This window comes from Lacerta agilis, chromosome 3 (assembly GCF_009819535.1).
Source record: "Lacerta agilis isolate rLacAgi1 chromosome 3, rLacAgi1.pri, whole genome shotgun sequence".
NCBI lineage: Eukaryota > Metazoa > Chordata > Lepidosauria > Squamata > Lacertidae > Lacerta > Lacerta agilis.
Genome location: NC_046314.1, coordinates 35786568 through 35813944, shown reverse-complemented (window position 1 = coordinate 35813944; position 27377 = coordinate 35786568). Strand labels below are relative to the sequence as shown.

General features: G+C 42.8%; 1 protein-coding gene across 2 annotated transcripts; it reads left to right on the top strand.

Annotated features, from left to right (window-relative positions):
- Positions 1–1235: 1235 nt before the first annotated feature.
- On the top strand, positions 1236–27377 carry SLC17A5 (solute carrier family 17 member 5). 2 transcript variants are annotated; one of them, XM_033143248.1, is made up of 11 exons: positions 1236–1491; positions 11007–11203; positions 12895–13128; positions 14727–14814; positions 15185–15271; positions 16581–16699; positions 17326–17484; positions 19836–19968; positions 22688–22835; positions 24532–24622; positions 25959–27377. In XM_033143248.1, the coding sequence occupies exons 1-11, from the start codon at positions 1248–1250 to the stop codon at positions 26094–26096; spliced, it is 1638 nt and encodes a 545-aa protein (XP_032999139.1). In that variant the 5' UTR covers positions 1236–1247; the 3' UTR covers positions 26097–27377. The 2 variants fall into 2 exon arrangements, with proteins under 2 accessions (XP_032999139.1, XP_032999140.1); XM_033143249.1 differs by lacking the exon at positions 1236–1491 and adding an exon at positions 8256–8793.

The window sequence follows — 27377 nt, the reverse complement described above, 5'->3', positions numbered from 1 at the left end:
CACGACTGAACGACTGAACAGCAACAGTTAGCTCAACAGCCTTAACATGTGTAGCATGATAAAAAAATATGGAATTATGTTTTTGCATACTTATCACATTTAGCATAAGTTGCATTTTACTTCCCTCTGACCTCACTCCTTTCCATTCGATAAACCAAGGTATAGCGGCAAGGAGGGGAGCAGAACTTAGGTTTGAGGGATCTATGTTGCTTTTGGTAGGACCAGAGATCCATCAATCAGAGCCAGCTACAAATGATATGTTGCTCTTTAGTCGCTTAGTCATGTCCGATTCTTCGTGACCCCATGGACCAGAACACACCAGGCACTCCTGTTTTCTACTGCCTCCCGCAGTTTGATCAAACTCATGTTAGTATCTTTGAGAACACTGTCCAACCATCTCGTCCTCTGTTGTCCTCTTCTCCTTGTGCCCTCAATCTTTCCCAACATCAGGGTCTTTTCTAGGGAGTCTTCTCTTCTCATGAGGTGGCCAAAGTACTGGAGCCTCAACTTCAGGATCTGTCCTTCTAGTAAGCACTCAGGACTGATTTCCTTAACAATTGATAACTTTGATCTTCATGCAATGCATGGGACTCTCAAGAGTCTCCTCCAGCACCATAATTCAAAAGCATCACTTAATAAATTCTTAACGCAGACATTTGCATCGAGTTCCAGAACTGAACTGAGCTCACCGTCCTTCCACACTCCCAATCACCTTTATTGCTCTCCCGTTTTCTTCATTTCAGTAGGAAAAATTAGGGGAAGAGTATTTTACTGCTGCCATTATTAAATGATGTGATGTAGTGATGTATGGAAGTGAGAGCTGGACCATCAAGAAGGCTGATCGCAGAAGAATTGATGCTTTTGAATTATGGTGCTGGAGGAGACTCTTGAGAGTCCCATGGACTGCAAAAAGATCAAACGACTAAACAACAGCATTTTACTGCTGCCATTATTAAATGATTGGGGAGTCATAAAACCTCGCATATCTGCAGCAGGCTACCCAGAGATAGAGTCCTGATCTTCCGCCTGCCCATCACGAGTTAACGCTTGGAGGAATCCAGCGGCGATTTGACCGACGCCGAAGGGGCTTCCTTCCATTGGTTGCCTTAGGCAGCGGCAACCTCAGCCGCCGCCTTTTTCCCCAGCAACCAATGAGCAGAAAGGCGTCTGCCCGCAGCAAATATGGTCGAGGAGGAGGACGGGGGAAGGAAAACAAACCCGTTCCATAGGCGCCGAGCCAGCGATTCATGGTAGCGGCGGCACTTCCGCCCGGCTCGAAGTCACGTGCCTGCTGCTTGCCTAAGCTTTTCTGGCAGCTGACTTTGGTGGGAAGCAGCCGACAGACGGGCTGGGTTCATCTAGGGAGCCCTGGTTTCGCGTTTGCTTTTGCCCTGAAGTGGAGCATGCAGACCCCGGAACCCGAAGAGGCGGAGGAAGAAGAGGACCGTACCCCGCTCCTGCTGCGAGAAGCCCAGCCCACCGACAAGGCGGGTGAGAGCAGCGGCTGGGGAGGGATCGCTTGCCCCGCAACGCACACCTCAGTAGTGAGCCTCCCGCCCTCTTTTTTGTCTCCAGCAGCCAGTTCCCCTCGCTGTGGGGGAGTAGGCGGGTTGGTGGGAGACAGACCTTTCTGTGGTGGCGCCTCCACCGTCTCCAGTATCCTGTGGAGAGGTGTCTTAGCAGCCCCGGTCCTGTGCAGGTTTGCCAGTAGCTAGCAAACGCAGCATTATGCCCCTTTATTCGGAAGGAAGTTCCATTTCGGTGCTGACTTCCCAGGACTGCCGTCTGTCGCCATAAGTATCACCGAGTCCATTGACGACCAGCTTCAGAGGGGTGGTCGGCGACAGCAAACACAGCGAGAGGTCTTGTGGCACCGTGAAAGCTAACGGGTTTATTCTATTTTCGTGGGCTACGTTGCATTTGTGTGAACAGTTGCCTTCACTTGCCAGCTACCGGTACACAAACACACGCAGATGTCGAGGGAGAAACCTCAAAGTGTGGGTTCAAGAGTGTTAAGGCAATTTACAACCACTCAGTAGTAGTAGTAGTAGTAGTAGTAATACATACATCTGACTGAGTTGCTCTAGCCACTGTGGGCAGCTTCCACAGAATATAAAAACATAATGAAACATCAAGTTGTTTAACAACTTTTTTTTTAAAAAAACCCCACAACTACTACTACTAGTAGCCCAGAACAGAGATCTTGAAATTGCAGACTGATTGTTGTGAATGATTGGGCAGGCTTATCATGTATACATTAGTTGTCCTGACTTTTCAGTCCACTGTTTCCAATTTCCCCCCTTACTCCTTTGTGAGTGTACCAAATAAGGATAATGCTTAATGCATCTGATGCGAACATAAGAAGCTGCATTATATCATTTTGCCCAGTATTGTCTCCAAGGTTATAGGTCTTCTCTTATCTGCTACTTGAGTTTTTAAGCTGGAGATTCCAGAGATTGAACTCAAGTCCTTCTGCAAGCATAGCTATTAACCCTCCCCTAAATGGGATATAATCTACAAAATTTATGCTCCATTAAATCTGTTACGATGCTGTAATAATTTATCTCGGTTAAGCACATAACTGCTGCCTGGGGCATGTATGTAAAGTACACTGCCTAGGAAGCAGTGCTGTTGAAGTCAGTGGGTCTTCATTCTTAAGAAACATGTTTTAAATACAAGCACTTGTACACCAGCTCCCTCAGCCAGTAAATCAAGATGAGCGCCGCAACCCCAGAGTCGTCCGCGACTGGACCTAATGGTCAGGGGTACCTTTACCTTTTTTTTACTTGCATGTTATAGATTTCCCATATAGTAGACATATGCCTGCACACGTGAGAAACTTTTCTGTAGGTGCTGATCAACAGGATGGTCACACACAAACATGCAATGATCCTACACATGTGTTTGTTTGGTTGTTGCTTCCTTATGCTTAAACTGTGCAGCAAAGCTCCACTGAATGGTGGTGAAAAAAATATTTTTAATAAATAAATGGGTTGAGCACCATCCACACATGTGCAATTGTTGCATGTGATGTCTTTCAGTATTGTTGGTTTGTAAATATTGGTGTGGTCCCTGCTTAGATAGTGTGCATGCTATCAATGCAGGAATTTTGTTCTGTTTGATGCTAGAGCAAGGCTTGCAAGACAAAAGGCAATTAGTCTTACTGTATTTTGTTTTACTGAGTTGTTACTCTTATCAGAGCATCTTAGAGATCGCTAGAAATAGAATGCTCGGGCCAGAAAACAAAATAAGTGTCTTGGCATATCAGTTAAGTGTTGTGTAGGGCAGTGTTTTTCAACCTTTTTTGGGCAAAGGCACACTTGTTTCATGAAAAAAATCACGAGGCACACCACCATTAGAAAATGTTTAAAAAATTAACTCTGTGCCTATATTGACTATATATAAAGTAATTTTTCAATTTTTCCCACGGCACACCAGGCAACATCTTTTTCCCACGGCACACCAGGAACAGTGGTTGAAAAACACTGGTGTAGGGACTAGTTCAGGGGTAGACAGCCTAAGGCCATGGGGCCAGATGCGGCCCAATCGCCTTCTCAATCCAGCCCACGTACGGTCTGGGAATCAGCGTGTTTTTACATGAGTAGAATGTGTGCTTTTATTTAAAATGCATCTCTGGGTTATTTGTGGGGCACAGGAATTCGTTCATATTTTTTTCCCAAAATATAGTCCGGCCCACCACATGGTCTGAGGGACGGTGGACCGGCCCACGGCTTTAAAAGGTTGCTGACCCCTGGACTAGTTGCTATGGAGGATTGTTTACCTCTTTTGCCATTTGACAAAACTGAGGGGAGTTTCAACTGTCAATTGTAATAAGGAATTAAAAGAAAAAAATTAAAATATAAAGGCTAGTACAAACACCTAGAATGAGCCTAAGAGACTCTTTAAACTCTAGTCAATATGTTTATATCGCTACTTGCATCATTTCCAGGTTTAACCATAGTAAATAAGGAGAAGAGAAGGGTTTGACTATTTGCAGAGCAATTAATTTACTGCAAATTGGAAAGCCAAAATTCTGTAACCCCAAAATGCCAAAATACACAATTTACTGTGGGGGGGGGGATGCAGCTATGTAAACCATGCAAATACTTGATCTATCATATTTTATTTAATTGATGCAAGATATTCATTATCAGCAGAAGAAACTAAAATGCTACCATGCTAGGTTGAATACTGTGACCCAATTTACAAGACAGTGCAATAGTTGAGGTGACGAAGTGGTGTCTCAAGGAATATGAGCAAATATTTGGAAAGGCAGAGGAAGAATGCTGCAAGTTGTTTTAGACCAGGGGTTGGCAAACTTAACCGGTCTCGGGCCAGAGGGCGAGGGAGCGTGCACCCATACGTGCACACACTTGCTTTTTTCGGCACACTTCCGGGTCGCGCGGCACCGGAAATAGCTTGTGCACATGCGCAAGCGTAATTTCTGCCACACTTCCAGGTCTGCGGAGGCCCGTGTGCACGCACACAAGCTGTTTCCAGTGCTCCACCAACCTGGAAGTGCACCGGAAATAGCTTGTGCGTGTGTGCACGGGCCTCCGCAGATCCGGAAGTGCGCCAGAAATTATGCTTGTGCATGCACACAAGCTATTTCCGGCGCAGTACTGACCCAGAGAAATGATGCTTGTGCATGCGCACAAGCTATTTCCGGTGCACTTCCAGGTCGGTGGAGCACCGGAAACAGCTTGTGTGTGTGTGCGCACGGGCCTCCGCAGACCTGGAAGTGCGGTGGAAATGATGCTTGCGCATGCGCACAAGCTATTTCCGGCGCAGTACTGACCCTGAGATGGGCAGCCATGCTGTGCCGATAGAGCAGGTGGCAGCAGCCAGCGGGGGTCGTTGCGGGCCGGATAATTGGCTCACGTGGCCCGTATACGGCCTGCAAGCCTTAGTTTGGGGACCCCTGTTTTAGACTGAGCATAGCCCTGTACATATCTACTCAGAAGTAAGCACCAGTGAACTCAATAGGGCTTACTTCTGAGTAGACGTGTATCAGATTCTGTTGTTACCCTGGGCACTAAAAGTCCATATTAAGCTCTCATAATTAATGGGGGGGGGAGACTTTTTCAATGATGTAAGCAACCCCTGAAAAGCTAGGACTGGTTTCTGATCCAAAGAAAAGGGGTAGGTAAACGCTTTGCAATAAAGTTGTGTAAACATTTTAACAGGGACATCCAAGGGGGGTGAGGAAGAGAGACCATAAGCTGTGCAGCTGCAAAGTATTGGGCAAGTCCTTATCTACATGGTTGCATTTCACTACAGGGCCAGGATGTTATATCAGAGTGTTGTGCTTAGAGCAGGGAGATTTGACTTAAAATTCATGCTCCTCCCTGAAGCTCCCTAGGTGGTCTTTGGCTACTTGCAGTCATCAGCCAAACCTGCTTCACGGGTTTATTGGGACAGCCCCTCAGTGTGGTCTTGGAAAAGGAGCAGCTTAAACATTTATTTATTTATTTATTTCACAAAATTTACATTATTCTTGATTAAAGTAAAGCATCAAAATAGTTTACAAAAATAATTAAATAATAAAACATCAGATTGTAATAAATGTTCTGTCTTCTATAAACTCTTTTGCATTTTGCTTGAAAAATATAATTTGGAGCTCATTCCCACCTCCTCTAGTGGTGTATTTATGGGAGAAAAGATATTTTGTCAACAAATTATTTAACACGTTGATGACAACAACAACAACAACAAGAACAATTTATTATTTATACCCTGCCCATCTGGCTGGGCTTCCCCAGCCACTCTGGGTGGCTTCCAACAGAATATTAAATGCAATAATATATTAAACATTAAAAGCTTCCCTAAACAGGGCTGCCTTCAGATGTCTTCTAAAAGTCTGGTAGTTGTTTTTCTCTTTGACATCTGGTGGGAGGGGATTCTACAGGGTGGGTGCCACTACCGAGAAGGCCCTCTGCCTGGTTCCCTGTAACTTGGCTTCTTGTAGCGAGGGAACCGCCAGAAGGCCCTCGGCACTGGACCTCAGTGTCCGGGCAGAATGATGGGGGTGGAGACTCTCCTTCAGGTATACTGGAACGAGGTCAGCACCAACACTTTGAATTGTGCTCGGAAACGTACCGTGTTTGCATGTCACAGTAAAGCTGTAAACTGGCTTGCTGTGCACAAGCAAACCATGTCTGCTTAGTTCCTTCCTTACCAGCCCATGGGGGGAACAAAGCACAAACCTTGATTTAGTGTTGCATACAAACTGGGGACCTTGGTTTGTTTTGCTCAAACCACTAAGCTGGGAACAAGCTACCATGACATGCAAATACTGCCATTGTGTCTCTCCTGCTGGCCTAACTGAGCTCATGACTTTCCCTAAGTCACCCAGTCCGTTCTTTGAGGAGCCAGGAGGATTGGCCCTGGATCCAATTCAAAAGCTCTGTCCCATAGATTAAACTTCCTCTTGCGGTTTATTCATTTCTGACCAGCAGTATTTATCCTGAAAAATCACCTGGAACCTTAGTGCAAGTGCTGTTTGCATAGATCTATTTGCACTGATTTGAAGAGAACGACATGTTCCTAATGATAAAACTTAGGAAACGGTACATGCAGGTACGTGAACTAGCATCTTGAAAGACAGTATACCTCCAGTTACTAGATGCAAGATAATGGCTATATCTAGGGATGCTTTGTTTAATTTATTTATCTGTTTAAAATGTTTAATAAACTAAAAATTAATTGGGCAGCAACATTTAAATACATATTCTTTTCAATACAAATGCGTATAACATCTTGTTAAATCTTCCTTTTTTCACACAAGAGGGCTGCATGCCTCTTACAAGTTGATGCCTGCTAGGAAACACATGTGCATTCTTTTTTAAAAAAAACAAAACAACAGCAAGCAAACAAAGAATGAACGTCAAAACAAAATAAAATAAAAAAATTCCACAACACCTTAGAGACCAACTAAGTTTGTTCTTGGTATGAGCTTTCGTGGCAGACCAACACGGCTACCTACCTGTAAAAGAATGAATGTGTTAATGTTGCTTCAGAAATTCTGCAAAATTGAGTTGACTGATCATTTAACTAAAACTCGTATGATTCATTGATTAAGTTGCAACGTAGTTCCTAACCTGGCTTCCTGCCTTATTTCTGCGCTCCCGGAGACATCTGGATGGAAACAGAACTCTGGACTTTGATCCAATCAAACAAGATAGCTCTTAATCCCTTTCAGCCAGCTGCCTTTGTCCATTTCTACTTGCCACTAAATGTTCACATTGGAAATCTTAAAATTGGTGTCCTTTTGAAATTGCATGCACTTGTGGCATAAGTTTTGTACAATTGCATAAAATATCCTTTAAAAAAAACACTAAACAGGGCAGTCTGTTATTAAAAGAGGGGGGGGAATGTAGCAAAGTGATAAGGAAGCTATCCTTATAAATAAATAAATAAATAAATAAATACATACATACATACATACCATTATTGTAAGGATCTGTGATCCCTCCATATGTAGCTCAGTTACAGTGGTGTTCATTTATCCTTCCATAAAACATGGGTTTAAAAAGGCAATTAAAGGCAAGATTACAGTCCTGTCCTTTCCAGCAATGGCTGATCACGTTGAATTTTTTTTTTGGGGGGGGGGGGGTTGCTCCTTGCCCAGCACAGCATTGTCAGTTTTACTTCCCCATGTTTGGTATGAAGTTGTCAGAGCTCATGTTGAAGAGTTGAAGACCCAAATACTTGTCACAGTGTACATCCAGACCTGTTGTTGTTTTTTAATGGTGAGAGATTACAGCAGCACACCTATTCCCGCTCCCTCCAAAAACCAAGGTGGTTTTCTCTGCAGCAGGGGATTTCCTCTTCTTCTCCCCTACTCTGCATCTTGTAGAGACTTTGTACAGCCCTGTTTGCTTTGGGGACTTGGAACAAGTGGGAAAAGTTGGTTGAAAGTGGTGCTGCCTAAGTAGTAAATCTGCACTAACAGCTGAGAAAAGTAAATAAATGAATTTGATTACAGGTGGGTAGCCGTGTTGGTCTGCCATAGTCAAAACAAAATCGAAAATTCTTTCTAGTAGCACCTTAGAGACCAACTGATTTTGTTCCTGGTATGAGCTTTCGTGTGCATGCACACGAAAGAAGAAGTGTGCATGCACACGAAAGCATGCACACGAAAGGTATCTGAAGAAGTGTGCATGCACACGAAAGCTCATACCAGGAACAAAATCAGTTGGTCTCTAAAATGAATTTGATGCCAAACATTCAATTCAAAAATACTGTGTTTATAGTTAAGTAAGAAATCGAATGGCAATGACTGAAATTCAGAATTTGGCATTTAGTGTTTACATGGCAGTGGGGTTAGAGAGAGGCTATTGACTGAAAGCAGTGTGATGTGACGTGAATGGCAAAAGGCGGGTTGCTGAGCAAAGCAGAGCTGCAGAACAGGATATTCCACATCTACCAGCAGAGGTGGATCTGGAAGAAAGCCAGAAGTGGTTTGTGAAAGCAACAATACCTTAGTGGTCTTGCAGAAAGGCAGAAGAATAAGGATGTTATTAACACCAATGAAGGCTCCTTTGCTGTTTAATGTTGGGCACTAGAATAGCAAGATAATAAACTTGCACATGCCACGTCTACTGTGCCTCATTTGCAGTAATAAGTAGCTATTCAGAGCAACTTCCTCAAACTAAAAATGTTGCAGGAGCTTTCCGTTCAGATCATGGGAGCATTACGATGATCCAGCACAACAGTAACTAGGAAATTAGAGGGAAATGTCTTCGAAAACAAGGTTGGTTGTGAAAGAAGTAGCTCCTGGGGATGTTAATGGTAAGAAGTTGCGTTGTGGCGTGTTACATTTTTAAAAAAGAATGTTTGTGTGTATGTATGTATATATGGAGAAAGAGAGAGAATCACATACCGGTAATCTTTTCCATAGTACAGTATAGTAATCATGCAGCAAAGCAAATATGAGTAATATTTTTTGTATATTTAAAGTGAGATTTTGGTGAACATGTGGTTTATTTGCATTTCATGATTGAAAAGTATATGTTAAGACATGGACAGAATATTGGGGTGTGAGTTTTGTTTCCCCTTTAGGGTTGGATTTGGGGGAGTGGGCACTCTGAGTAGCTGGCAGAATGCACACTTCATTTGCTTTACGTGTTTGTATGTATGTTGTATCCATGAGTGAGCATGTATTGTGCACACTTCTCCTCTTGTCATTTGCTTGAGCGTCTTACCCCACTATTTTTATTGAAACTGTGGCCCTTTAGATGTTGTTGGCCATGTTGGCTGGGACTAATGGGAGTTGGAATCTAACAACAGCTGAGAATGGGGCACGGGTAGTCAGTCCTCCTCCATACATGGTTCGCTCACCACAATTTATCAAAAAATATGGCATAATTTCTTATGAAACACCTTCAGGCCATACCTGCAAGCTTTTGGGTTCGGTCATTTGAGATTCCTTAGCAGAGCTAGAAAACTATTGTGGGTAATGCACCACTAAGTCATACTCAAGAGTAGAGCCATAACTTTAGTAATTTAAGGTCATTGATTTCAGTGGGTCTACTCTGAGTATGACTTGGAGGGATATCGTCTTCTGTTTCTCAGGCACATTTTGTCATACCTGATGTGTCCAATAGCTTAGAGTTGCTTGGTAATGGCTTGAGGTGCCTAATAAGGCTACATAAATCAACCCTGTGATCATATGAATGATTACATACCTTTAACAAACTGTTGAAGTTCATGTTTATTCTAACTGAAATAATTGAACAATACATAAACATATACTCTCCTGCTTGTGAATTAATAGATAAGCAATGATTATTGTAAAGCAGCCTTTACCCAATTTGTGCCCTCCAGTTTTGGGGGGTTGATGGTGGCGCTGTGGGTTAAACCACAGAGTCTAGGGCTTGCTGATCAGAAGGTCGGCGGTTCGAATCCCTGCCACGGGGTGAGCTCCCGTTGCTCGGTCCCAGCTCCTGCCCACCTAGCAGTTCGAAAGCACATCAAAGTGCAAGTAGATAAATAGGGACCGCTCCAGCGGGAAGGTAAACGGCGTTTCCGTGCGCTGCTCTGGTTTGCCAGAAGCGGCTTTGTCATGCTGGCCACATGACCCGGAAGCTGTCTGCGGACAAACGCCGGCTCCCTTGGCCTATAAAGCGAGATGAGCGCCGCAACCCCAGAGTCGGACACGACTGGACCTGATGGTCAGGGGTCCCTTTACCTTTTTAAAGTCTAAAATGGGTGGAGACCCTCGTGACGTGCAGACCAGCCTTGGTCCACAAGGCCTTGGTCCCTCAAACTATACCCACCTGCCAGATGTCAGTGGGTGACATCTCCTGATGGATGGTGTTCAGATCTGCTGGGGGCTGCTTCATCAGCGCACCCCCTGCAGAGAACACACTGGTGAAGCAGAGCCCTGCATAGAGCAGATTGGCTACATAAATGTAGCCTTACCAGCTGGTAAGCAGAGTGTTTGATCCTGCTTGGTGCTGCTTCACCAACACTTACCTGGGGGAAATGTGCTGACCAAGCTGCCGTCCAGCCAGGCCAAAATGTTTCCCCATCCCTGGGCTACAGTTTCAGGAGAGCACATCCACACTATGGAGTCAATGGATCAATCCTGCTTCTCAGTGAACTCTTGAGAATTGTAGTTCTGTGAGAGGGGATAGGAGTCTCGTAACAATTCCCAGCACCTTTAACAAATTAGAGTTCCCAGGATTCTTTGGGCCAAACCGTAACTGTTACAGTGGCATAAAACAACAAAAATGTATAGTGTGGAATGGATGTGACCTGACAACTCAACATTTTGTGGCTCCTGAACATTCTCAGTCCACGCTGAATAGTTTTGGCGGTGTCCCCCCGCCATTAGTCCATTGCCTGCATTTTAGCTTATGTGAGAATGAGTCTGGGGGCAAAGACAAGATTGCTGGGCCTTCAGCCTTTGTTTCTGTTAAAGATAGGTTGCTAGCCAGAGTTGTGGGGATTTTTTTTTTTTTACATTAATGCTTTTTAATGTACATCACTTTTTCTTTTAGCGCCAATATGCTGCTCTGCTCGCCTCAGCTTAGCGATCTGGGCCTTCTTGGGATTCTTTATCTTATATGCACTTCGTGTCAATTTAAGTGTTGCCCTAGTGGACATGGTAGAATCAAATGCAAGCTTGACCAGAAATACTTCTTCAAATGTGTGCAAAGAACATTCTTCTACCCCAGTTGTTCCTCGTAACACTACGGTAAGTTTTACCAGATCTACTTTTGAGAATGTGAACTGTCTTAAAGGGTATGTGTTTTAAATTATTATCTCTTCAAGAGCTGGTGGAATGCCAGTATTGATGTGGGTGAATATTTATAAAGGGTTGTATCCAACTAAGTTCTACTTAGAGTAAACCAAATGGATGATGTCCACAATGAGCCCACTCTACTAATTTCAAAGAGTATGACTAACAGTGGGCACAACTTAAATACGCTTGCAGTGTTATCTGAGGCATTTACTCAGAAGTAAATCCAGGTGATTTTTAATAGGTCTTACTCCCAGTTAGGTAGGTATAGGATTTCAGTCTTACCTTGGACTAAGTCTCATTTGGTAAGACCCGTTGAAATCATACTCCTATGTTCTGAATAAACATGCAGAGGATTGTGCAGAACATTAAATCAGCACCTCCTTGTGAAATTATCCATGGGATCTTTAAAAGCAGTTATGATCAGAGGAATATATCTTATCTCTCAGCATTCTTTTGCATGATCGGTGTCTTCAAATAGCCCTTGAAGTTCTTCTTATCACAGAGATTCTGCTCAGATGATGCCACTATTTTATCTGCATCGGTCAATCTGAACTCTGACTGCTTACATAGGGTTGCTATACATCCGGAATTTCCCGGAAATTGCTGGGATTTGGCCACTGGAATCGGTGTCTGTCTGGGTGGAAATTGCTATAATGTCCAGGAAAATCCGGACGTATGGCAACCCTTGTCAGAAGTGTAGGTTTTGGTGAATTTTCTTGAAAATAGCTTAAAAACATCTTTGCAGGCCCCCCCCCCCCCCGGCTCAACTTTTGTGTCCAGAATTTCACTTTTCAGAATACGGCAACCCTACCTTACAGTAATTCTTGTAGGAGTGTGTTTGTTTAAGGCAAGTAACATTCATTCCTCATCAAATCCCTTTATAGATTTTTGCTGCCTCCAGAATCACACATACACACGTACACATCCTGTGTGATGTGATGGATGCTACTGTTCTGAAAATAAAAGGATAGCACCCTGGAGCCTAATATAATGCCCTGACAATCCTAGAGAACTGCTGCCAGTCAGTGTAGACAATAATGACCTACATAGACTAATGGTTGGACTTGTCATAAGGCAGCTTCCAGTGTAGCACATAGTACAGGCCAACCTGGACTGCACCACAAGAATGTAAATGTGTTAAATTTGGGTGGGTTTGTACAGCCTACAGTTGTTTAAAGTTTGTAAGTCTGTCAAGTGTGGTAGTTCATACATTAAATAAAGAAAAGAAGAGGAGAAGGCTTTGAAATCAATTGATGTGTGATTATTTTTTATGACACTTGGCTGGCTTTAGGAGCCTGGTTGACAGAATGAAAACAATTAACAGGATATTAACCAGCTAGGTATATTTTAATGTCATTCATCTAAAAAAAAAAAAAACCAAAGATGTGGTCACTTTTTTGCTGTACATAGGGAGCTCTTTCCATGCATCCCATGAAAAATGAGTACATAGTTACCTATGTCCATGAAGGGCATGTGGAAAATATACGGTAGTTTGTAAGCCACTCTGCGGTTAGCAATGTATGTCACTGATAGGTGTGCAGTGTTGCTGGATGGGGAGCATGCAGTCCTTTGTTATATCTTCCTGTGATGCAAATTGGGGTGGAAACCAGACCTCCATGTCTTTTTCTCTCCCTCCCTTTCAGGGGAAAAAGTATGCATGGGATGCAAATACTCAAGGCTGGATCCTTGGTTCCTTCTTCTATGGTTACATCATTACACAGGTTCCTGGTGGATATCTTGCCCGCCAATTTGGCGGAAAGAAGCTGTTGGGGTTTGGCATCCTGGGCACTGCCATTTTCACCTTGTTCACACCTTTGGCAGCCGATTTAGGAGTCGGGTACCTCATAGCTGTCAGAGCTTTGGAAGGCCTGGGTGAGGTAATCTCTCCTTCTCCGCCCCCTTTAATTATTATTGTTGTTGTTGTTGTTGTTGTCAAGAATTTTAAAACAATTATTTTGTAAATATATTAACATTCCCCTGTAATGTTGATAAATTACATTAGGCCCGTCTTTTCCAGCTTGGCATCTTCCAAATGCTGCACGTCCCCAACTCCAGTCAATCCCAGCTCTAGCCAGGCAACGCCCAGATGTGAATGGACTCCCAAAACACCTGGAAGGCACCAAGTTGGGATCAACCGCTCCATAGGGATCTGGTTGGGCAAATAGGGTGCTGGACTAGATGGGACCTTCATCTGATCTAACTGGGCTCTGCTCATGTTCTTAATAGCACTTTTCTCACTTGGGTTTTTCATTGCTGCTGCTTCAGTTATAGTTCCACTGGCTTCTCGTGTGCTCTTATTCCCCCCCCCCCCAGCAGATAGACAGATGGGCATGAATCTGAGAATTGAGGGTTCCTTCCTCATTCCCAGTTTTCCTTACACCTACCTTAAAACGAACAAGTCTTCTATTACTTCATTGTGAGGACGAGCATAATGTTAAGATCATAGAGCGCCACGTTAATGAGAAATGGTATATTAAGGGCTGCGTGAGGAGCTGATATGAAAGGTATGCCGTTCCTCTGTGGCTGTGGAACTGATCAAATGGCATCTGCAGAGCTTGAATAGAGGGGAAGGAAGTTGTGCCAGGGTGGGTGGAGCTGGCACTTAACTGAAATTTTGTTATGTAAAATGTCTGCTGCATGCTCCCTTAAACAGCTGTGTATAGGCTGGGTCAAAAAATAAAATTGTTTGTGGGCATTCCAAATTTTGCACCAAAAACCTGAATCCTGCAACTGTATAAATTATGCAGGTCAAGCAGTTTCCCCTAATTTCTCTTACTCTACATAATTTACTTTGCGATTTTGCCCCATCATTGTGAGAGGCAAAGAACTTCCTAGGACAGCTTTGTTAAAAAGTGAGGAAATGCGGAAAAGAATATTTCCAGGAAGCTGAATTCTCCACCCATTGCCACATTCTGTGCTCTTGCACAATTGCAAAATAAATCCAGCCCTTCCCTTCGCTCCCTGGGTTTAATATGATGCTTTAATATGCTTGTGACTTCTTTTAGACTTAATTGTTCATGAACGTTTTTATTCAAAGTTCACATAGTTTTTATTAGATTTCTGGTTTAATTTAGGGGAGTCTTGTTGCTGTTGTTTTAAACTGGTCTGTCTGCAGAATGAGCTCTCTTCCCTGCCATGCTGTCCGGCCTCCTTTGCATGTTGGCATTTAATAATCCAAACTGAGGGAAAACCACCACTTCAAAATATTTGTGCTGCTGTTTCTATGCAGAAACCAAAAGTTCACCATAATTGTTATGTTCACAAAGCATATTCAGCTGAAGAATTGAGGCAGGCAAGGAATTAGTTCTGCTTAATTGCCCAGGAGCTATGTGCATTTTGTTCAGAAAATAGCTTTGTACTAATGCAACTGGTACTTTCTCCAGGCTACATTGGAGATGTTTTATTGAAGTAAATCTTGGCCAAATCATTTTACTCTTGAAAGATATGTTGTACTATAAACAAATGTGTTTTCCAGGGTGTCACCTTTCCTGCCATGCATGCCATGTGGTCCTGTTGGGCTCCTCCACTGGAACGCAGTAAACTTCTTAGTATTTCATATGCAGGTGAGATGCTTTAAAAAATGCTCAAGTCTAGCCAATGAAGATGCAGCGCTAATCTCTTTTAACTGTGGTATAATGGTTGGGAACAGGCCACAGGATTATGCATTCCATTTCTGCTCCCACCCCCATACTCCTGCAGCTACCCATTAAGCATGGTTCATTGCTATGCATGCCTTGCCACTAAACCATGTTTATCCCTAAACTGGGTGTATTCAAAGCCTAGTATTTTCAATCCTTGAGCAGTCTACACTGTATGTACTGCTAGGGTATATATGTATATATAGACAGGGTGGCTGGGACAACCCGGTCAGATGGGCAGGGTAAAAATAATAAAGTTATTACTGTTATTTAAAAATAAAACTTTAATTTCTAGGTGCACAGCTAGGAACTGTTGTGTCTCTTCCGTTGTCTGGCTTGATCTGTTTTTATATGAATTGGATTTATGTGTTCTACATATTTGGTGAGTGTTTTCACTGTAAATGTCATTCAGTTGAGTAAAGATTGTATTTTTTTTTAATTATTCGTTTTAAAATATACAAAACAAAAGAGCAAAAGAGCAAACTTTCTCAACGCCCCCCTCCTCATACAACTAATCGCCAGTATTAAGGTGTGAATTATGTTACTCTCTTTTCTCTCTCTCCTGCCTCCCCTCTCTCTTTTTAATAATTATATACTGTATAACTTTTAAATATGATTCAGGAGAATCGAGTGGTACTCCAATTTGTCATAGGTACAATTAAGATACCCCAAATCCTAAGGACAATGTTTTTAAAAAAAAAAAAAAAAAAAACACAGCTGGAAGATTGTTTTTCAGTCCAGTGTCATTGTAAAGCTTTTCGTGTGTACTTCTAGAACACTTTGTGCCTGATCATTGTAAATAAATGCCTAAAATAACTTCCCCAGCAATTTTGCCTGTCACACCCTGGGGAATGTCATGATCTGATGACATTTTTCTGTTAAGGTTTTATATGCACGTGCGTCAAGAAACGTGATCTACAGACTGCCCACAAAGAGAATTTCTGTCTATGGGAGAATTCGTTTGTTTTCAGCAACCCAATTCTCTCACTTAAATAGTCCCATTGTGCAAAACATCTCTGATTAGTTTTGTTTCGTATCACACCCACGGTCACCTCATCTATGCCTTCTTTAGCCACAGGAAGCTGACAAATCTAGAAGTTTTTATGCGCAAGGCTGACACTTGTTGTATCCTTAGCAGACAACGGCAATTGGCACACATGGCTTCACATTTAAGTGACCCTCTGGATATGCACACACACATTTGTTATGTTGGAACAATCTCTTTCATTTACCTTTGGGGTTGGGGGTGGCTGGTTACTACATGCCTGTGGGATCCACAGGTAGCTCTGGCTTGAGAGACATTTCACGGTGATCTGCAGGTGATCTGCAGTAGCAGCTGGCAAGGCACTGTGGGTGGGGCAGCCCTGTTCTCCCAAGTTTCCCAGCACCAAACATTGATATAACGTGCCAAGAGGAGAGAGAGGGGTAAAGGGGAAGGGACAATGGCAGTGGCAGGAGTGGCAGATTGGCTCTGCCTCCGTGCCCATATTGTGCTGAGCTGCCCACTGTCTTGCCCTCTGCCCCTCTCCCTCCTGGTAAGGGGCAGTAATGTGAGGTATTGGGAAGCCAAGCGAGAGCAACACAGCATCACCCACGCCTGCCACTGCTGGTGGGTTGTAGCAGTGCTTGCACATTTAAAGTCTCATGGCTGGCATTTCCTTGACCATAAGTGTTGTTGTTTTCACTTTAAGGTGCCCTGGGTGTGCTGTGGTTCATCTTCTGGATGTTGATAGTTAGTGATACACCAGAAACACACAAGAGAATTTCCCATGCAGAAAAGGAATACATTCTCTCCTCCCTTACAGATCAGGTGTGTACTTTTTGGTCAAGCCTTTGCTCATTTCTGTTGAAGTACTGGAGTAATATACATCCACTATCGTATTTAAAAGACAAAGAGGTCCTTGAAAAATGCTAAGATTTATTATCTGTCCTCCTCGTTAAGGTCCCAAGGTGGGATACATCAATAAAACATGCAATTATAATTAGAACCGCTACAATTATAAACACATAAAACAGATGGAACAGAACTGTATAAAAGAGGTGGTTCCAGCAAGCGAACAAGCCAGCTAAAAAGAACATTTGGGTGAGAAAAGGAAGAAGAATGCCCGGCAGCAGAATCCCTGAAAAGTCACCACTCAGACAAATGTTTTGTATTCCTCATGTTAAACAGAAGTGCACCCATACTGTGCGCCAACCATGGTTACGTGTGGGTGTACCTGCATGCAGTAGGTAAGGGACTCAAGGAGGAACATGAATCCCATAGCATAGCCTGTTCCTGATCTTCTTAACCATTGGGATTAAGGGATCTACCATTATGCTTAAGAGTGCAGACTGGCAGGAACAAGTTCTTTAGAAATAAGCTTCTTTGAAATTTTAAGGAATGTGATTCAAAAAACATTTAAGAACATCTATGTGAATTGAATTCCTTCTCTGTAGCTTTCTACTCAGAAATCCATCCCTTGGGGAGCCATACTGACGTCGCTTCCACTCTGGGCTATCGTCGTAGCACACTTTTCTTATAACTGGACTTTCTACACACTCCTTACCCTATTGCCTACTTACATGAAGGAAATTCTGAGGTTTGATGTGCAGGAGGTAAGATACCCTGTGTTTTCCAGTTACAAAACTTACCCTGAAGTGACCTAGGCTAGGTCATAAACTTGGCTTTCACTAGGAATTACAGAGACAATCAGAACCTAACCACCCATTGGGGCGAAGCTACAGAAATAGCCTCCTGACCGTGAGGTCAGGGCTGCACAGGGTCATTTAATTACAGCGCAACCCTATATAGGTCTCGCATGCAAGTTATAATAATAATAATAATAATAATTTAAAATATTTATACCCCACCCATCTGGCTAGGTTTCCCCAGCCACTCTGGTCGGCTTCCAACAGAATATTAAAATACAATAGTCCCATGGAGTCTAATGTGACTTGCGTATGAGTAGACATGCATAGACTTTCTCTGTTAGCCTCTTGGCTGAGTGGAAATGCGATCCCAAATCGTTGGTTCATGGCTTATACCACACACTGGTATTCAGTATGTGGCCTTGAAGTTGGCTCTGTATGTGGAGTATCTGGCAGTGCTGAGAGATTTTAGGAACAAGAATATCAAATGGCATCTTTGTCACCTGTCACAGGGTTTTAGTTAAGGCCATGTGTTCATGTTTTTCCTGGGAAATCCATTCTAGTGAAAGAATGGGAGGCTTTGGGTGTCCAACACTTCCTCACCCCCCTGCAGTCCATAAATAATCCTGTTAATTTAACAAGCAATATTGCTCCTGGAAGTGCAGCTCTTAAAACTCTAGCCACTTTTTAGTAACAGCATAATGAAATTTGAACTTGCATCTTAAAAATCAATTTACGATCAGAGGAGAGAGAATTGTCCTTTTTTCTATCTCTTTCTCTTTAACATGACGGTGCCATTGCTGCTCCCTGTTTTGCATTTTAAGGTTAACAGCTTAATTAAAAATGTGCTGCTCATTCAAGAGCATTTGCTAAAATTAGGTTGAAGCAGCTGTGAAGAGTAGCCTACCCAACTTCTTTACCTTGTGCTTCAATTCTAAAGGTTGCTATGTAAATTCCTTCAGAGCAATTGCAATTTTTGTTCTGCTGGCTGCACATTTAACAGGCTCTCTGAGAATGAACACCTGTGACAAATGAATGTGCACCAGAGGGTTCTTTTTCCCAGGAGGAAGGAATTGAAGCTGTTTCTCTGGCTCCTTGTTCCTTTTCCTCCTGGAACATTTTGCTGCTGTTCTCGGGAGAACCTTCGGATAAGTCGCCCAGTCTGCTGGGTGCAGCATCACGCTGGGTTCCTTAACCTTGAGCAGAGTTGCTGACTGGGGGGGCTTCACTCCAAGTCAGAGTCTGAATCCCCTTTGGTGGATCTGCTGATTTATAAACGTTCCCCCTCAGTGTGTGTGTGTGTGTGTGTGCGCGCGCGCACACACACACACACACACACGCGACACAGATGCTGTGTAGAACATCAGTTCTTCTGATTGCCAGGGGCTTTCCTACAGTGGATCTTCAAGACTAATCACACCCTTTAGGTAAAATTTTCCAGAAATTTCAATTACAGAGTTGGCTGTTGACTCTTCTCTTCATGAAGTGCCTAAAGCACGCTAGCTATTGTCTGCAAGGTGCATAATTAAATGGAGAAATCACTGTAGTGTGAACAACTCTTTAAGCATCTCCTTTTAAATCAGATTGACCTGATATCAGTGCTTTGCAGTTTACCTCAGTGGAAATAGAATTGGTCTTGATATATATAACAAAGAGAGCCAACTTGGTTCCCCTCCAAATGTTGGATGACAGCTCCCATCATCCTGGACCATTGCCCACACTGGCTGGGGCTGATGGGAGTTGGAATCTACAAACATCTGGAGGCATAACATTGGGTCTATCCTTTTGCCTACTTGAAGGGTTTCTCAGACTCTTTTTCACAGTGAGTCACCTTGCCTGAAAGTGGCTGTTGCAGTCCCTGCTCCTGTAAAATGAATCTAAGCCAAGGCAGGTGTCTTCTCCTTTAACTTGGTCGTTAACCTCTGGTGTTTCTCTGAAAATAGGTGGAAAGCTGCTATTGTTAAACCATATACTCATGTCTCATAACTCAGGATGTGTTTCCACTGTAGCTTGCAAGAATTTATCACTTTGCCATATCCTTAGAAAGGAAGTCAGTTTCCTTTATCATAAAATGTGTGACTTGTCAATTATGTTCACTGGTTATCTTACAGTACAGTATCCATGAAACATTACAACAAAACAGCTGTTTCAGACAGTACAAAACAGCCTTTAAATAGCTGTCCCCAACCCCATTTGTACTGCTGAATACATTTTTATTATTATTCTGTACTTAGATATTAATCTTGAACATAAATAAATATATGCACAAAAAAGGTGTTCCCATCCCATCCTAAATCTGGTTTTCTTTTTCTGTACAGAATGGATTTTTATCTGCACTGCCTTATTTTGGCTGCTGGATTTGTATCATTCTGTCTGGTCAATTTGCTGATTATTTGCGGGAAAAGCAAAACATGCCCACCGTTTGTGTTCGCAGAACATTTACTCTGATAGGTAAGGAAAGAATGTGCTTGTTTTCAATTTGGCTTGTAGTTTAAATGTACAATGTTTTTGCCTGCTTTAATAAACCCTCCCCACAGTTTTAAATTCTTTAGTGTTGTAAAGAAAGCTGCAATTCTTCTGCCAGATTCTTTCTGGCAGGTGCATTTTATATACGCTTATATTCCCAGTAGTAACAACAGCATTCCTACACAACTTGTGTTCCACAATTCCAAATGCAGCTCCTCAACTCAGCCTCGTATGGTGGCCCACCAAGGACTTGATAAACACTTCACTTTTGCTGCTTTTGCTCTCAGCATATGGTAAGCATCCCTGGCTGGGTATGCATAGTGGCTATGAAAGGGTCAGGCCGTTCCTGGCTGCTGCTCCCAGGATTTTGTGGTTAGGAAAGCTGAAGAATAACTTTGATGAAATCCTCTTTGTGTGCCCTTGGGCTTTTGGAGAAAACAGGTGCCCAGACACACTTGGGCAATGCTTCTAACAGCTGAGAGATGAAACCAGCTTTGGGCCAGATGTTAATAGCTTTGGGACAGGGCCCTTGTTCCGTATCCCTTACTGGTTGGTTGTAGGTTCATAGGAAGGAGCCTTAACTGAGTGTAATGAAGAGTTAACTGTTATACTGCTGTTCCCGCTTTAGGTGGCCCTGTGTCCAAATGAGGCAGTGAGTCATGCTGCTTTTCTTGTTTGCAATGAAGCTGCTAAGCATCCATTTTGGCTTGGTCTCTTCTCTGAAATAAACTGACACTGAGTCAGCCCCTTGTTACATCACCCAGCTCAGTATTGTCTACACACTGATTGGCAGTGTCTTACCATGTGCTTCTCAGACCCCCCCCCCCCTGGAGATGGCAGGGATCTGAACCTGGAAGAGTTGCTTTTGAAGTAGGCGTTCTACTACTGAGCTGTGCCATCTCAATCCATCCTCCATGTTCTTGCTTGCCCTTTCCACATACCTATTTCTAAATAAGCTCTCAAAGCAACCTGAAATGGCCATTATATAAACTGAAGCTGAGATAACTTAACAAAAATGATTGTTTAAAATGCAGATATTTTAATCAGCTGTTCTTCTGCTCTGTTCTTTCTCCATCCTATCCTGTGCAAAAATGCCCTTCGCTATTTCATTGTAATATAAAACGATAAGTCTTGATCAGAACAGGGTGTGTTTGATATTTCCCATATTCTAGTGACTTTTTTATTACCCAGTTGGGTTATTAAATAAGCCAACTACAACAGGTTTGTGGGTTTTAATGAAGGTTAAAAGTACCAATAGCTTCAATTTTGTCATGGATAAAATAGCTCAGGCGAAAGCATGCATCTCCAAATTGAATAATGATATAGTTTGTTCACTAGGTGGCAGCACAGTGTAGAATAATTGCTGGGTCTTTTCTCTTTTTATTTTCAGTTTTTTATCAAAAAGTAATGATGTTCAGTCCATAACAACGTTTACAAGATGGTAAAGTTTACCATTACCTAACGATGGTCAGTCCATAAGAAAGCAGCACAAAAGACACAGAGATTAAAACATTTCCTAGCTAGCTTGAAACTAGATTCTGCTTTAAAAGTTGCATGCAAAAGTACCGGTAGTTGCTTATTTCTCACTTAGGCTGCTTACTTTCCACCCATCTTGTAGCATTACAGTAGGCCAGACAAAATAATTTCATAATGTTACTCTGGGACATTTTGCAGTAATGTGGATCTTGGGACAGATTCTAGGCCAGGGGTCAGCAAACCTTTTCAGCAGGGGGCCGGTCCACTGGCCCTCAGACCTTGTGGGGGGCCGTACTATATTTTGAAAAAAAAATATGAACGAATTCCTATGCCCCACAAATAACCCAGAGATGCATTTTAAAGAAAAGGACACATTCTACTCATGTAAAAACACGCTGATTCCTGGACCGTCCGCGGGCCAGATTTAGAAGGCGATTGGGCCGCATCCGGCCCCCGGGCCTTAGTTTGGGGACCCCTGTTCTAGGCTCTGAGTGCCACTGCAATGATCTCTTTCCCAGGGATTGAATGCATTCATTCAGCATGTTCAATATGCTTGAGAGCAATGCTGCATGTCTTGAACCGATCCTGTATTAATCCCTATGAATGCATGAAGCTGCCTTCTATGTTAGTCCATCTAGCCCAGAAGAGTTATCCTAGTTCTGCTTCCAGAATTCCTTCTAACTGGAGATGTCACGCTCTAAACATTCACATGCAGAGAATTTGCTCTTGTCACTGATCAGTTGCACTTCTTGTGTCAGTAGAAACTCCTATACCCTTACAAGTGTCTTCCACCATTGTGTGCCTTCAACGTTGCACTCCCCCAGGGCCACGATCTCTTTTTTCATCTATCCTTTACAGCTTCTGAGTTTCCAGGTGCTGCTAATTCTCCTGCATCTCTAACCTGTTTGCTTTCCTGTGCCTTGGTGCATAAGGCTCTTTAGACGTGGTTAGGGTACAGGGCAAATACCTGCTCCGTCCTGTGAATTCCAAGGAGCATGTGCTCACCTTCTCATTCCCTTGCAATCATATTACAGCAGGGGCCCCACCCACTGGTTGCTTTAGGCAGTCTTGCCCGGGGATCAGCAAAGGACTGTTGTTTTGTTTACAGATCAAGAGCTGAGAACCACTAGTATTCTTTTTTAAATGAAAAGTCACTGCAGTATTTCACAAAGAATAAACAAAAATTGAGTTCCCATAAAGGTAAGGTTTCTGATTTGTTTTTATTAAGGAATGATTGGACCTGCGGTTTTCCTTGTAGCAGCTGGATTCATAGGCTGCGATTATGAAATGGCTGTTGCATTTGTAACCATATCCACAACACTAGGGGGTTTTTCTACATCAGGATACAGCATCAACCACCTCGATATTGCACCATCGTAAGTATTCATGATTGTGTGTGCTTTTTTTCAAACAATATTTCCTGAAACAGTGAATTAAATAACTACTTGTCTGCGTTTTTCTTCAGTCACTGATTTGGGTTAATTCAGCTCCTTTGTGTGGCAGCCTTAAGTTGCAATCCTACCAATGCACGCTTAACTCTGGCAGTAAATCCTATAGAATCCTGATCTTCCAGACTTCTAAAATGTGCAGGGAGCCTCCAGGTATAGAGCATGTCCCCTGCTTCAGAAGATTGCCTGTCTCTTGTGGAGGGCTATTGGAACAGCAGTGGGGGTGGGGGGGTGGGAAGGGAGAACAGAACTAAAATGCTTACCTCCCTGTACCCACCTCCCACCTGTGTATTTAATTAAAATTACTAGAGAATGCCTGAAGAGGGCTTCAGTGGGGCTGACCTCTGCTTAGAAATGCAAAGGGTTGCAGTGTGTAATCTGCTGTTGATATTTTCTGCCTGCTTCCCCTCATCCACCCACCAGTGTTTCTGTAGCACATGATATTTGCTTGTTGAAGGTATAGTTAGAGGTACTTACATAGGTTGACACTTAGGTAACGGGGAAGAGCTCCTGTGGGACACAGATGTACTATAGACATTATTTTCAAAGTGCATATCAATGCCATTGCAGTGCTTAGATATATTGGGGGGGGGAGCTATACCACTAAGGGATTTATGGAATCTTTATAAGATACTCATCTGTCCTGGGAGGCTTTTACTCTTTGGCATTCATCTTCATAAAGTCATTAATGTTTAAGCAGTTCCAAGTTAGCAAAGGTCATATAAATGCCAGCTTCTTTATTCAAAGAGTATGTAATTAATATACTGAAGCTGTGCAATGGTTTTGGGGGGTTTCAGCTGGGGGTCTTCCCCAATGCTACCTGGGGATGTCCTGAACTGAACTTGGAACTTGCAAAGTGTGTGTTCCACCAGTTGAGCTTTGGCCTTGCTCCAGGCATCCTTTCTCGGGAGTATCATTTTGTCTTTCCCTCACATTACCAGACAAGGGAAGCCCGCGAGGCACATGTCGAGCTCCAGTTTTCTGCCTTCCATTTTTTTTTTCAACTTCACACCTTTTCCAGCCTGTTTGGTGGTTTGTTAAGAATTGTGTTGTTTTACAGATATTTTTTTTAATGCTTCTAGTTTGTGGATTGCTTTTTGAAATTTAAGATGCAGAAGCCAAAATAGATACAGTATGTGTTTAAATAAAATTAGAGGAAAGCAAGTCGCAAAGTTACAGTTCCTCCCACATTGCATTGCCCTTATGCAAAGTGTATCCACACAAGGGCTTAGAGAGCGGCCACTTGGCTGCCCACTGTGAATCCCTGTGCTAAAGCCAAGTATGAGATTGACTTAGCGCTTGGGTTTTATTTCCCTCATAAATACTTCATTGAGAAGTTTGTGCATGTCTCCTAATCCACTCTGGACAAGTGGATGGATCATGTGTGAAATTCCTTCTGGGGTGTCTTGTTTCAGTATGTCAGGAGTGCTGCGGGTGCCAAAACATTTGAGCTTGTGCTGAGAATATCTCCCCACCCCATACATGTCTAGTTTTGTATAATATATGTGTGTGTGAATTGCAAGGGAATGAAAATCCTACCATCGTTCCTAAGAACCAGAAAGAAGTTCAAGGCACTATGGCCTCGGGAATCAGCTGGCTTTTTTTTCTTTTCTTATTTTCTTAGATATGCTGGCATCCTCCTTGGAATTACAAATTCATTTGGCACTATCCCAGGAATGGTGGGACCACTTGTTGCTAAAGGCCTAACTCATAGTGTAAGTCATTCTTGGTCTCCCCACCCCCACCCCCCGTTTTCTTCTTTTAAAGGTTAAAGATTTGATTGTCACGTGTGTCATTATTGGCTATGGGTTTTTTCTTGTTGTTTTTAAACAAGACCAAAGAAGATTGTTTTATACTTTCCCTCTCATACCATGTTTATTGATATAAAACTGCAGCCATATGTCATGCAGTAGAGAAAATTAATCTCTTTTCTGAGACTCTCTGTACTAATATCAATTTTTATTTTAATAACCCATATGTTCTCGTCCGTTGCTTTGTGAGCTTTGCCATAGTAACCCACCCATTCAGCAAAACAAGTTCTTTAAGCCTCTTCAAGCATATATAAAACAAAATGAGGACAACCTGGAAAGAAGAAAAAAGGGGGGGGGAGCAAAGCTTCATGGGTCCACTGTGTGAAGAAAAAAATCCTAGCACAGAACAGCTGCCTTTTTAGCCCCATCAGTTTTATAGGCACCCTTGAGTCTGACAAACTGGTGTTGGGTTGACACCCATTCTTCAGGATTTAAAAACTGGGGTGTGTGTCAGAGTGCAGCTCAAATCTCCTCTAGCAGTGGACCTCCTATAAGTTGAGGTTCTCAAGTTTTCATGGATTCACAAGACAGGTTGTTATACTGAAATATTATTTAATAGCAAGAGTTGCAAACTTTGAGCAACTTCTCAAATTTCTTTATACACTTTATTCCACTGCTGGTGGAAACTTCAGTTTAGAACTCTCACTAAACTCTTGAGTGTAGTTTATACAGATTAAGAGTTACACCCCTAATTGAATCCTGTTTAGCATAAGTCATACTGAGCTGAACAAAATATGCCATGTTTTGAATAAATAATTGTATTGGCTACATAGATCCAGTCTCTAAACAGTGCTCAGGTAGACCAGGAGAGAGCAGAGAGTTCAAGTGTTCTCTTTTTTTCAAGCCTTAACAGAAGTCTTCTGGTTTCCTCAACCTATAGTTGGCCATGACATCCATACCAATAAACTGTGGCTTGAGCAGTTCTTGCAAACCCAATCCTCCAAACCAGGGATGGGGAACCTGAAGTTCTCCATATGTTGTTGGGCTACAGCTTCCATCACCACTGACTTTTGGCCACGCTAGCTGAGGTCCAGCAATATCTGCAAGTCCATGGGTTCCACAACTGTAGGCAAACAATGGGTTTAAAGGATCAGGAATGCAACATCTGAACGCAGCCATCTTTTTAATACAAATTATCTGCTCCATACATTCTCCTTTTCCTGCCATTAAGTTTTTTCCTGATCATGATTCTGTTACATTAATGCACTGATTTAGCTCCTTATTTCTGCCCCTTTGCCAGAATACTGTGGGAGAATGGCAGACTGTCTTCTATATCGCCGCTGCCATTAACTTATTTGGAGCCATCTTCTTTGCAATATTCAGCAGCGGAGAAGTTCAAGACTGGGCACTCAATGGCTACCACTTGCATAGGAACTGAAGGAACCCTGGGGTTAAACAACGCCACACATTGCAATCATGTGACCTGGAACGCCTTTCACATGACGTCTGCAAAGCCTATTGCGACCCTTTCTTGTTGCAGCTGGAAAATATTTCACATTTCAATATGCTGATTCTGTAAGGAGAATGTGGGATCCAGTCTTACACAATCGATTGGTGTCAGATACCTGTGACACATTCTAATCAATGTATCAACTTTTTAAAAATGTGCCTGAATTAAATATTAGTTGAAGGGGGTGTAACACAGAAAAAGATGAGATTTTGTTGGTTAAGGTAATTTTAGGTAAGTGCTGTTAGAATTATTGCTGGTTTTAGCTGTATTTATTTATATTGTATGATTAATCCAAAAATTAATGGAAATTAAAAACAGGGAATTACTCTTAAAGTATGTATTTGTCAGCATGTGTCCACTGTGACAGGAATGGGGAACCTCTAGCTTTCCAGATGTGGCTGGACTACAACTCCCATCCTCCCTCACCTTTGGCCGGGGCTGATGGGACCTGGAGTCCAACAACATTTGGAGGGCCTACCACTCTGCTCAGGCCTTGCTTTTGAACTTCCCATAGTCATCAGGTTGGCCACTGTTGAGAACAGGATGCTGGGCCTAGATGGGAAGTAGGCCAAATCCAGCAGGCTCTTCCTTTCTTCCCTGTGCTATGTGGTTTCACCAGACCTGTGAAGCACAAACACTGCTAAATCATGGAGGAAAATAAGCCCAAAGTCTTTTACTACATGGAGAAATTCAGCAATGATGTTGATTTGAAGGAATGGTTTTTCTTTCCCCTCCTTTCCCCCCCCCTCACTGTCCTAATACTCATTTTGAGCAACAAACCACAATTATCCAGGCAGAATAAGACCAAGTGGCAGCAGGATCATACTAAAAGTTGGTGGCAAAATATGTACCAATGCAATCCTGTGCATATATAGTTAGAAGTCCCCCTGGGGCTTCAGTGGGACATTCCCAGGTAAGTGAGTACAAGATTGCAGCCGAATTGACTATTAGGTTTCTGAATGAATAAACCTGAAGGTTAAACTAACAGTGTGTCTGCGTAGGCTCTCTTCAGGGATTGGGTGTGCCCATGTAACTGCTTCAGAATCCGACAGCCCTCAGCTAGTCGTTGACCTCTGTCAGTTCACATTGCAGATAAGGCCTGTGTCAGCTTATTTTGTCACATTGAGATGTAGAATACTAGTAAGGGGTTGGCCCACGTTGCATTGCACCTTCTTTTCCAGAGGATATCTCCATAACTTCATATTTGAT